Source organism: Acanthochromis polyacanthus, chromosome 16, assembly GCF_021347895.1.
Source record: "Acanthochromis polyacanthus isolate Apoly-LR-REF ecotype Palm Island chromosome 16, KAUST_Apoly_ChrSc, whole genome shotgun sequence".
Taxonomy (NCBI): domain Eukaryota; kingdom Metazoa; phylum Chordata; class Actinopteri; family Pomacentridae; genus Acanthochromis; species Acanthochromis polyacanthus.
This window is the reverse complement of record NC_067128.1, coordinates 2,948,881-2,961,934: the sequence shown is the minus strand read 5'-3', so window position 1 is coordinate 2,961,934 and position 13,054 is coordinate 2,948,881. Positions and strand designations below refer to the sequence as shown.

At 39.5% G+C, this 13,054-nt stretch overlaps 1 protein-coding gene across 4 annotated transcripts in view; it reads right to left on the bottom strand.

Annotated features, from left to right (window-relative positions):
* LOC110965791 (centrosomal protein of 128 kDa) overlaps window positions 1-10,804 on the bottom strand; it is a 61,332-nt gene extending 50,528 nt beyond the window's left edge. For 3 of the 4 annotated variants that reach the window (XR_007936711.1, XM_051936558.1, XM_051936559.1), the window contains exons 1-8: window positions 10,054-10,804; window positions 7,114-7,200; window positions 6,152-6,284; window positions 5,701-5,819; window positions 5,301-5,392; window positions 3,933-4,005; window positions 3,233-3,355; window positions 243-329 (exon numbers count right to left, since the gene is read on the bottom strand). Coding sequence is in view for 3 of the 4 variants with exons in the window: in XM_051936558.1 (XP_051792518.1) it covers window positions 243-329; window positions 3,233-3,355; window positions 3,933-4,005; window positions 5,301-5,392; window positions 5,701-5,819; window positions 6,152-6,284; window positions 7,114-7,200; window positions 10,054-10,227 (888 nt within the window). In the remaining variant the exon portion in view is untranslated. The remainder of the gene's footprint in view (window positions 1-242; window positions 330-3,232; window positions 3,356-3,932; window positions 4,006-5,300; window positions 5,393-5,700; window positions 5,820-6,151; window positions 6,285-7,113; window positions 7,201-10,053) is intronic. The other variant, XM_051936560.1, reaches the window with a different exon arrangement.
* Window positions 10,805-13,054: the final 2,250 nt, after the last annotated feature.

Sequence of the window (13,054 nt, the reverse complement as noted above, 5' to 3'; positions counted from 1 at the left end):
AGCACGCAAGTTGAAAGAAATGGGATCTTTAAATGTATATAATTTGTGCTGTGGCGACATTATGAAAATGTAAGAGAAGGGATTTGTTCAATTTTCAGCCACAAACTTCTGATTTTAATTTTCATTAAAATGACGTGAGGAAAAATGAAGCAGGAGCTTTAATGGGGAAGACATGTAGAAAGATTAGCTCCTTAAAAACACCACAGATTTATACTTCTTCCTCTATAAAAGCATCCCTTCACCTTGGATTTCTCCCTCTCTGCTTTGAGAAGCCTGGCTGTCATGTCCTCGTCTCTCTCATGGGACTGAACTTGGCGTCTTCCTAAAGCCTGCAAAAACACAAACAAAAAAATTGCATACAGGTCGCAGCATGCATTAATGTAAGAGTACTGTGAGAATGCAACATGAGAGGTGCTGTTGCATCACTGCATCCCCCACCATCCCATCCCGTTTTCTTGGAACAAGATGTTGGCATCATGGTGGATTTGTACAAGGGCTTAGATCCCACTCAATCCCACTCCTTCTGAGCAGGCTGTGGTGATGAATTACCGGCTGCTAGCAATAACATCTACCCAAGTGACTCATCATCTATTTGATTCACATCACAGCGGGCCCATCGGTGGGGAATAAATGTGCCCTCTGCTCTCCTTCCTCTCCTGCTCTTTAGTAGTAAAAGAGATTATTTTCCTCTTCATTTCCTCATGCTTGTTTATTTACCCTTAATTTTTGGACAAATGCATTATTTCCCATCGCCCCGGGCCCTGCTGGTGTCCCATTAGGGCACTACGGAGGAGAGGGATGCAAATGAATCGGTAGCTGCTATCATTACGCAGCGTGTTGAAACGTCTTGCAGGTTATCAGTCTTGATACAGCTACACAGTGCCCCTCTGTGGTTAAGAAGCAAAATGCAGCAGGCATGACAGATGATGCCAGGGCACAAATTAACCAAGAAATAAATGGTTCATTTATTTATAACATGAACCACTGTTATGCTGATGATGTATTGCATAGAGGAACTGTAAGTCTAAATGGAAGGTAGCAGTATAAGAGAGCAATAATACTAGATCATGTACATGAAGCTATGAGTCTACATCACTTAAGAGCACCTGCTGACAGAGCTCTCTAACTAGTAATACTTTTAGACTAAAAAACAAAAAGACACGTGATTGGCATGAAATATAGAAATGTAGCAATTGCCTGCTTAGCAACCATTCGTGCTATATCACAGTAATTGCCTAGGTGTGTTTTATGGTCTCATAAAGCAGAGAAACAGGGCTCAGTGAGAGAGTGGGAACACTGCTTTAGCAAACGAGACAGGACAGCAGTGTCTCTGAGAGAGGACACGCTGATCCAGCAAGAAGAGAAATAGGGAGTTTTTGTTCCATGTCCTCTGATTGTAATCAGAAGTATTTCATGGACACGACTTTACCACGCTGCACTAATAAATGTAAATACTAATACCATAAACTGTGTAATAGATTACTAACCACACCATTTATAGTTACTGGTTTTTCTTAGCACCTCGTCTGACTTCCTTTTCATAAAGATGAAGGTGATTTTGGTGACTGTCCTTCCATTTTAATCTTTTAGATGCCAGAAAGGATTGTTTGTTTTTTTGGAAATAAACTGAATGGAAATAATTAATAAATTGTAAAGATAAGAATGGTCCATAACGCAGCTCAAAACTAACAGACCTGCATTTTGCAAAGCTGCAAGTCCTACATTATGCAGAATAAAGTGCTGCTACCGCGCTTTTATCAGCAAAATTTCTCCATATGTGGAAAAAACAATCCACTAAGGCTGTCAATGCAGCAAAGATGACCGCATCATTCCAGGAAGTTTTTGTTTCTAAGAGTCACAGCGCTGTAAGTTGCACCTTCCAACCGATTTGGGAGAGTTAAAAACCCGAGGCCATGCTCACACTACAGGAGTTTTAAAATCATATGCTGATGAATGATGCTCTCTAATCTCAGACACGCACACAGTGTGAGATTGGAACAGAATGACGGATCACACACTACAGGATATTATTAAAATGATTGTGCCAGAGGTAGTGATCCGGGAGCAGTGCCCCACCACACATCATCTGATAGCGAAGCAGGTGCAAACAAGATGCGGAGGCAGTGAAGCAACAACGCTAGTAATTCTTCAGAGTGAGAGAAACCACAAAAGCAGAAGGTAGTGTCTACAGATACGGACCCGTACCCGTAGCCTGTGGCCTACGGATACGGCACTTTCCATTTGCCAGACACATACGGACCCGTACGCGAGTCTCGCGACTCAAGAAGCTGCTAACCACTAAAAACTGTTGAAAGGTAAGCAAAGGTTAAGGTTAGGGTTAGTGTTAGGGTCCGTACCGCTAGCGTCTACTGGGAGTCACGTGACCAGATCTCGCGTATCTGATTGGCAAATGGAAAGTGCCGTATCCGTAGGCCACAGGCTACGGGTACGGGTCCGTACCTCTAGCAACAACCAAAGCAGAATGCTCGCAGAGCGTGGACGGCAGAATGGTTGGGGAGATGTGGTCAACATGGGTTGTCTATTTTTCAGTGAGAACTGTGGGTGAGATTATAACTTTAGCAGTTTTAAAGATGAGAATATTCAGCACTGTTTGGCAACAGCAGACACAGTGAGATAATCCCAACTATCCCAGTTTTCAACTTGTAAATATCAAACATATTTGATATGAACTGAGGTGGCTCTGATGAGTCTGCGAGCCGTTCGGAGGGTTTGAAACTGGATCTGTAAAACAATCACATTGCCAAATAATCTGAGCCAAACATTGAAATCCCAGACCAGATTTCTCTTCTGATTGTTGAGAGGGGGGAAATGAGGATAAATCAGCCTGAAACTGCGGCTGTGTGAGCCTGGCCTGAGGCCCTTTTTGCTTAAAAAGCCGATTTGGATAAAAAACACTGAAAACATGTTTGATATATTTTTATCCGGTCAATCAGTATCTTGTGTTGTGTGTGGTGTCTGATGTTGGTTGCCTTGTCTGATCATTCGTGCATGCATCTATGCATTCATGGATTTGCTGTTTCTAACAAATAAATAAGCAAAGTTAACTATAGTCATGTGCATCTTCTCCTGTCTCTCTACTGAATTTGTGCGCCTTCACGTAGCTCCTGAATTCTTTTTAGAAGTTGAATGTATGAGAAAAAGAACAAGAGTGTCAACAGGGAGGTGTGAGATGACGGGATCACAGCAGACGAGCGGTGGGGAGGACTGTTACCTCCTGCAGCTCATCAGACATGGCAACCCGCTGCTCCGGCCTTCTCTCCCTCTCCACACTCCTCTGCTCGTTGTGGATTTCTCTCTGCAGCTCCTGCAGCCGCCGCTCCACACGAGACGACACCTGCAGACAGTAAGAATGAGGACGCCTCAGGTCACGCAAACACCGCCCAGCGCTGGGAACGCCGTCAGGATGTAATCAATGAGACAACAGGAAATTAAAAACGTGGGCGACAAAAATATCTTTGATAAGTGACTGGAAGTATTACATGCACGACGCAACAGCTCCCTGTCTAATCAGGAAGCATCACATCCACCTGTAAAAGGCAGCTAATACCTTTATCTTGTCACGTCCGCAGATTTGATTAGATAAGAAAATATTAAACATGTTTGCTGTCATTTGGAGCTGCGCGTTTGTCACAGTACTGACGGTGCAGCGAGGAGCCATGTGCTTGGAAATGATAGTAGAATATTTGCTAAAGTAGGACTTCTATAAAGCTCAGTTTACAAAAGCAAACCATCTGTCCGTAGCTGTTTTCCATTCTAAAATATTTGCATATTCCATGCTTTATACAGCGGCTTTCATCCATCAATATTTGTAGTGTCCTTAAATTCAAGATGCCTCCGCTTTTCTTCCCACATCCGTAGAGCCAGAAAGCACACTTGAAATATTGGCAATGAAATACACAGCCACAACTCACTGAGTCCTGTCTCTGGGAGGCTGTCATGTGCTCTGTGAGGCTCTCCATCGCCCGCCTGGTGTCAATATCAGACCTGCAAAACAAAGAAAAACAGACAAATCCAGCAGACTGAAAATATTTACACACCAGAGTTCTCATCGTTTTGAAGAGTCCTATTCCAGGACATCGTTGATCAAAATCTGAATGCATAATTTGACGCCTCTAAAAATAATAACGCAGCTTCAGATGCTGAAATATGGCGGCAGATCAATTTGCGGTGGTCAGCAGCGCCGGGGAGGAGGGATTTTTAATAACATCAAAATGTCAAATTCTAAACCGCGCTGAGAGGAAAATCTGCCATCTTTTGACTCTGCAGTGCCATCTCTCTGAGTTTCCTGTGGCACTTCTATCACGCTTTCTTCAAGGAGATTTCAAAGACATGGAAAACGTGCATTTATTTGCATATCTCAAGCAAGCATCTCATGTACAGCGGCTGTGAAAAGCAAAAGATCAATATTCCACAGTGGTCTGCATACAGGCCACACCCCAGCTAGTAAAATCTCTGAGCAGGCTTAAGGAAGGGATTGGGGCAAAGTTTACTAAACCTGTGTGTAAAGCAGTTAAACGGCATTTTATTTCAACAAACTGTAAGAGTTGTGTCTCTTATAGCTTCAAATTATGCAAAATGAGTTTATTAAAAAGAGCTGGTTATAAAGAGTGTTCCTTCCATATTTCAAGACAAGGAAAACGTGTGAGACGAAACACTTTCGCAGTCACGATTTGAGATTTCAGTGATGAAGCTATCAGGATTTTAAAAGGCTTTTAAATTAATGAGAAACTAGCAACAACACCGGTACAATTTTGCTGGCTAACAGCTAAATTATTTGAGGATATACGATACGCAGCATCTTCCAGTTACTGGTATCATTATTTCTTCTTAACTTCTTTTATTTTACGATGCTTTAAATTTCCCACCAACTTGCGGTATCTGGTCCCCAGTAAGAGTCTATCAACACTGAAAGAAGAATCTTGAAGCATTCCTATTAAACATATGTAAAAAAAAAATAAAGCTCTGTGTTAGTGTTTACAATATTCTAAATTTTGACACCAATATTTTCATTTCTACCGCAATAACAAGTCTGTCTCCCTCACTACTAATAATTGGTATCAGCCCTGAAAATAAAACACATCAGTGGGCCCCAATAAATCATTCTATTTAACTATAACAAACCATTATTTCAGATTCTATTTGCTTATTCAGTTATTTTTAAAGTAACACAAAGACAACGCGATGCAAACTCAGCTGTGAAGAAGCCACTGTGTTTTGTGTAGCGCTCAAGTAAAATTTCTTTGTTTTTTTGTTCTGACTTTGCTTCTCCCAGCAGATACCTGTTTCTCCTGAGGATTTCTCTATCCAGGTCATCAGACAGTCTCTGCTGGTTGCAGCGCAGATCCCGCAGGGATTGGTGCATCTCGTGAATCTGTGTGACACAAATCCATTCATTCAGAATACAAAACAGAAGACACAAGCGAAGCGAAGCAAAGCTGTCCAGAGCTCTCATCATTTAATTTACAGATGCACGTTTACTGTCACCACTATGGAAAGCATAAGGGAAAAATTAAAGCAGACAACATCTAATTTGAAAGAAATCTTATCAAGCCCATGTTTACAGAAACACATTAGCATATCACACAACGTTGCTGGCTATATGTGCCCCATTCTGTCAACTTTCTGAAACTACATAAAGGAAAACATGGCACTGATTGGTAGTTAGCTTGTATTGCTTACATCTTCTCCTGCCAGGCTGCTCTCCTTGAAGCGAACACTGGCAGAGTGAGACCTCCTTCTCCTTCCTGGGGTGCCTGTATAGTCCTTCAGCGGAGAAGTAGGGTAGAAGCGCTGGCCTTCTGAAACGCCAAACGTACAGTTCTTAGAAACACTATGACGAGGCAGAAGCCGGAGCTTTTGAAGGCTGGTTATTCAGAAAAATATCTAACAGAAAGAGATTCAAGTCTGTGTCACATCCTCACACAAAGTTATAAATAATGAGGAGTAAAGAGGCGGTGAAACTGAAGAGCTGTGTACACCGTGGAAGAGGTGCACTGTAGGTGTATGTGTGTTAATGCATACATTTCTATGACATATATATTTATATTGTGGAGTTGCTGCTTGAGAAGTGTCATCCTACAGTGTCCTTGTTGTCATTCCTGCACCTCTTCTATTTGTTATTTTTCTGTACCTGATTCTGAGCAGGCGTCCAGGTCGCTGGTGTGCAGAGTAGAGGCCGAGGCAGAAGCGCTCCGAGTCCCATTGGCTCTGCTCAGCCTCTGAGCCTGCAGCTGACTGATCGACTCCTCCAGGTTCTCTCTGAGCTGGTGCAGGAAAAAAAAAAAGGCACAAGATTGACAAACCGGTAAAGAACAGGAAGAACAGATTATGTAAATAACCAAATCCCCACAGGTGAAACTGTGAGGATATGATAAGAAACTAAAAAGTGAAAGAAAATGAACGATGAGGACTGAATGAACAACGGGATAACTGACTGGAATATAACTAAAATGGTCTTATTATGCTACGGATATATGCTTTAGATTTGGATTTATGAAACGGCTGATAAATGCTTAAAACGTCTCATCTTTTCACTCTCCAGTGTTGACGCACAACTGCCAGAAAAAAGGTGAAATATTATCAGATGTTTTCTTCATCTCAGCCAGTAGCTCAAATAATTATCAGTAACAACCAGCATTCAAAACAAATCTGACATTAAAGCACAGCCAAACACGGAGTGAAAAGCCCAGCTGCATCTTTAATAGAGCTGCAATGATTAACCAATAAACCAATTAGTTGTCAGCTATTAAATTAATTGCCAATTATTTGATTCATCGGTTTGATTACAATTTTGAGAAGAAAAAGTCTAAACTCTCTGATTCCAGCTTCTTAAACGTGAATATTTTCTGGTTCCTTTACTCCCCCGTGACAGTAAACTGAATATCTTTGGGTTGTGGACAAAACAAAATATTTGAAGATGAACACTGATCGACATTTTTTACTTTTTTATTGGATACATAATGACAAATCAATGAAATGAGAAAATAACTAAAGATTAGAACTACAACTAAGCATTGTTTGTATGGTAGCTTTCTCTGTCAAAGGTCTGAAAATATTACAATTAACTGACAATCAACAGAACAAGTGTCTCACCAGAGCCATGGCTTCAGCCTGATCGTCTGTATGCTCCCTGTACTGACCCAGCATTCTGTCTACTTTGGTCAAGTTTCTACTGGTGTCCTGCCAGAGAGAAAGTTCCAATTAAAAAGTTCTGAAATCTACAGCATTGTGCAAAAGTATTAGGTTTTGGGAAAGTTATAATGACCATACAAATGCATTTCTCAGACTCCTTATCAAGATACAACTGGAATATACAAGATAAGTGTAAACAGTCTTAAAAATACAAAATTGTCAGAAAAAAAACACATTCTACAGGCATTACATGCATAAACTATAAGAGTTTAACTCATTAGAAGCTTGCTAGGGTATAACAGACTGTCACATCATTCCACTGAAAATGCCAAATATTACACTAGATGACAGGATGAAATTCTACACTCAACAAAAATATAAACACAACACTTTTGTTCTTGCTCCCATTTTTGATGAGATGAGACATATACATACATCCACATACACAATATCACCATTTCTCTCAAATATTGTTCACAAATCTGTCTAAATCTGTGATAGTAACATTCCTGCTGTCAGCATGCCAACTGCACGCTCCCTCAAATCTTGTCACATCTGTGGCATTGTGCTGTGATAAAACTGTGTCCTTTTATTGTGGGCAGTCTAAGGCACACCTGTGCACTAATCATGGTGTCTAATCAGCATCTTGATATGGCACACCTGTGAGGTGGGATGGATTGTCTCAGCAAAGGAGAAGTGCTTACTATCACAGATTTGTGAACAATATTTGAGAGAAATGGTGATATTGTGAATGTGGAAAAAGTTTTAGATCTTTTGAGTTCATCTCATAAAAATGGGAGCAAAAAACAAAAGTGTTGCATTTATATTTTTGTTGAGTGTACTTTTGCATCTGTAACTCCACTCTCAAAGCCAAATCACCAAACAAACTGAATACTCAAGATGAGGTTTCCAAGCTGTTACAAAGAAATGTGAAGAGTCTAGAGAAGTTTAGGACAAAACAAGGATTGCAAGGCCATTAAAACTGTCAGTGTTAGATGAGAACTTTCTTAGAGTTTGCTCTTTGAGAGACTACATTAAGTATAGCAAAGAAGTTGGCCTTTGCATCTGGCAGCTCCATTGTGATGCTAAGATGATCCTCCTACAGTAAGAGGTTTGATCAGAAAAGTCCACTGTGGAAGAAATGCAGCCAAGAAACCACTTTTTCTGAATAGGAACAAGGCTAAAATGATGATATATCAAAATTTCACAGTAATTGAAGTGAAGAGCAACAGAAAAGAGTATTGTGGAGTGATAAATCAAGGTTTGAAATGTCCTGATTCAATGAGATAAGTACAAAAAAAAGGAACTTGCAGATTTCACTGAGATGTGGTGAAGAGTCTGTCTGTGGTACCGGCGATATTGTCCGAATTGATGGAATCTTAAAGGTTGAAAAGCACCATTTCTGATTCATCGTACCCTTCTTTCTGGAGAGCGTCTGATTGGAAAAAAGTTTATTTTTCAGCATGACAATGACCCCAAGCACAGTGTTCATGCAGGGAAATCATATTTGGAGAAAATCTGCTGACAGTGATGGATTGGCCTCCACAGAGTCCAGACCTGAATATTACTGAAGCTGTGCTCATCTGGACACAGGAAAAGGAAAGTGTAAAGAAAAAGAATGTTTGAGAAGTGCTGTAGGTAGCGAGGAACAAAATACCACAAGGTTATCTCAGAAAACTACAAGACAGTCTACCCCAGAGAGTTCCAGATGTGCTAAGTGCAGAGTGAGGTCACGCAAAGCACCAACTTTGGCCTCTAGAAATCATGTTGGTTTTGTTTGTGTGTGTGTGTTTTGAATACTGTATACATACGCTGAAAATATTTATAAACACAGCATGCAAATGGTTGTATTTCCTGAGTTACAGAAAAAGTTGAAAATTTTGTGATGGATAGAAAATGGCTGAATTTATTAAGTAGTTTTTGAGATGCTCACCTAGTGACAAACTCTCAACTGAAATAATCCACACAGAGTTTAAAGGACAATGATCAGATGGCTCAACACTTCTCCAACCAGTGACTATAAAAAGCCACCTTAAAAATGCAGCTTTGTTTAACAGATACGACGCCTCAGAAGACGAGATAAAGATGATAACAAGCTGTTAGCATGTTGGACGCTAGCATGTCACTCAAATGTCTACAACACCACCATTTGTTGATTCAGAAGGCGTTCCAGACAGCTCTGGAAGTCCGACAGCGTGATCTTGTCCCACAAAAAGTCCTCCAACTTAATCGAGGATTTCAGAAGGATTGAGTCAATATATCAACAACCTCAATATCTCTGTGTTGCAGATGAGCGGAAAATGCAAAACAACTGATGATGACATATTTATAGCTGAGCCAGATACTTGAATGACCCAAACTTCATCATTTGTCAGCTAAGAAAGCGTTTCAGACGACACTAGATGTCCACCAATGTGATGCTGCTGTAGCATGAAATGTCCACCAATATCCCCAAGTCTTTCAAGAAGAGTGGGACAACATTTGGTACACAACACCGACAACCTTAATAACACTAGCAAACAAAAATACGTGTCAATACACAATGTAAACAATCTGTGATTTCTGGTCTGTGACCCCACTCTCTATGTGCCAATTGTCATCTTTAATATCAAGCACACTGGGTTGTGTCATTACGTCTGTTCTGTTGTAGAGAGGCCATTTGTTCCAACAACAAAGGCACATTCTGTATTATTTGCTGTATTTTCTTGTATCTTAATACAGGGACATAAATAGATATAGTTATTACAGCCTTGGTAAAGCTACAAACTATTGATGGCCTAAGACATTTGCACAGCACTGGATTTATGAATCAAAACAAGCAATAAATAAACATGTAAAACCAAAGTGGACATGGAAGTTGCAGATGGATGAAATCTGAGCAGATGTGCAGAAGCAGAGTACCTGTAAGGTGTTTGCCAGGGTGCTGATTTTCTCGGAGATGTCTGCGGGTGGTCCATCGATTCCACTCCCACTAGCTCTGCCTCTATCCCGGCCAGATTTGCGGTGGGTTTCCCGTCCCCGTGGCCTGTGTGTCCGCATCCTGTCGTATGAATCCGACCCGCTGGATGTATCCATATTTTGAGCCAAACAAACAAACAAATAAAAAAAAACGCCTGACGAGGCAAATATGACGATTAGTGACCAGCACTAGTTTCGCCAGCGGAAGACGCTAACTGTCAACCGTAATCTGATTAACGAACAAAGTGGGATTGTTTTTAAGTTTTGTTCCACTGGATGATTCTGTCATAGCAAACAGATACGGGAGCTTTGACATAGTTGACTTAAAAAACCACGAGGACAAAAATCTATCCGAGAAGCAACTCACGACAACTTAAACTGCCCCCTTCCCAGATAACCGTCCGGGGCATTGTTGTGATTGATGCTCCTCCTGGTTAGCAACAAGTGGGCACTACTATGGACGTTAGCTAGCTAGCTAACCAAACGTTAGCCAACTAATTTAACCCGGTGACAATACTGTAAAAACTACAAAACACAAACTGAGGAAAATCACGCCGTCTTTAGGAGTACGTTAAAAGAGAAACGGTGCTTTTACGCGCCTCGAGTGATAACTAACAGAAGAACAACCCTCAGCTTCACCGTGCTATGGCAACTTGAACTAGCCGCGTCTGAGCAGGAAAACAACACTGCTGAGGGTAGCAGCCCCGAGGGATGACGGGAAATGGAGGCCAGCCGCCGTGAAGCAGTGTGGGAATTTATTATTAGTGAACTACATTGTCCAAAGGCATGTGTTTGCGCCACTGCTGCCGCTCTTCAGATAGAAAAAGGAGAAAAGAAAACAAAACAAAAGAAAAATTATCTACATGCAGATTAGACTGGCAAAAAGGACAAGAGAAGTCATGAACTCATTGGGAATAGACTAGATTTGTCAAATAAATATAGTATCATAAATGATTTTGCCCAGAAATCATTTATTTAATAACCTTTATTTAACCAGGAGGAAAAGAAAAAATACATTGAACATTTACCTTATTAATATAATGGGAAGAACATTTATTACCAAGAATGGGTAGATACAGGCCCTACAGTAGAATACATGTTTTAAAATAAATAAAAAGGCAATAATACATAGGGCATACAATACACTTAATACTGTCAGTAAACGTGGGTAAACAGGAGTCCTACAATAGCAATAATAGTGATATTAATTATAATGATAGTAAGTTATGATCTGTCTTGCTGTGATTTGTCCTATAGTTCTATCAATTCAAATTACATTGTTTGAAAGATAAACAAAAATCATTAAAAAAAATAATATATATAATAATACAATATAAAAGAGCATACATTTTGAAGTTTGGAAACAAGATTAAATTTGTACAAAAAAGATTATAGTTTCATGAGTGTACTTTGCAATAAAATAAACATGCTTACTATATAAAGTCATTCATTTTTACTATAATTATCAGGTATTTGTATCTGTACTATCATGTCTATACTCAGCTGTTTCTTTGTAGCCATTATAGAGATATGGACACAGTTGAGATTTATTGGTATTTTTGTATGCAAACTCTCAAAGGCCAAAGAGCTAAAGTGAATAATGCAAACTATGATTTTTTTTTTAACTTTTGCACTGAAGTTGTGATTCTTGCAAATCTTCCCAACTCTAAAACTAAACCCTTCTTTTCTTTTGTTCACATTTATTCAACAGTTGCCTGGTAGCATGAATGCATACCTAAATGTTAATTAGGGAAAATGATGCATATCAGTGAAAGCAAAGTCTGGTTATGCAGTAAATACATCCCAAAATCCAATCCATTAATTCATACTGTGATAATGGGATAAGTGCAGTATAACAATGTGCAATTACAGTAGAGGGATATATGCAAAGCAACAAAGAGATATTTACAATATAATCATATGTAAATGTTAATTAATTGCTGCTTGGTAGCTGCCTTGGTCCCAATGCTTTAGTCTGTTATGTGCACTACATGTTATCGCTTGTTGCTTGTTTTGTTTTGAGTTTTTTGTATGTCTTTGTTCAGCTATGGTTTTATATTATTTCTAATTTCTTTATTTTTGATCTGCCAATGGGACTCGAGATGGAAATTAGCAGTACGGCTACAATCTCTTTTATTTATGTGGAAATGTACATTAATAGGAACTGTCCCATTTTAAAAAATGAAATAAACCTTTTTTTTTTTTTTTACTTTTTTTAAGAAAGACACTGTAAACAGAAACTTGAGGTTGCAGCCAAATTTTTTGGCCAGTAGTGTGTGTGTGTGTGTGTGTGTGTGTGTGTGTGTGTGTGTGTGTGTGTGTGTATATATATATATATATATATATATATATATATAATTTACTTATTTTTAAAAAAAATCTTGATCTATTTCTTGAACATTTATTGTTGTAGCTTTTGAAATTTGAATTGAAACTATATATCTTTCTTATAGGGAGCATCTTACCTGCTTTATTTTAAGAAAATGAACAAAACAGTAAACTGGGCTGGTCACACAACATGGACAGCATCTCCAGGACAGGACAGAGTCATCTGTTCTGTAAAGCCTCATGCACCTCATGTAGCTTTACACAACTGTTGTCTAACGACCTGTCAAAGTCACTGAAAAATCACCTGAAATCCCTTTAAACCAAATATTTCCGTAGATTTTAAAATTAGAAGTATTTTTGTAGCATTGTGCAACAAATTAAGAGTATATGCTAACCTTTAATGCTAATCTATCTATCTAGCTAGATAGCTAGATAGTTATCTATCTATCTATCTAAAACAATAGTTAACATTAACTCAAAACACACTGTTCAAGGAGGACACACAAAAAAACTATTCTGCAGTCTAACACAAGAGTGCCTCAGAAGTCCACCCTCCCCTCTAGCTGGAGACCACCTCCAAACCGTCCTCCTGCACCTCCACAGCCTCTCAGTCACT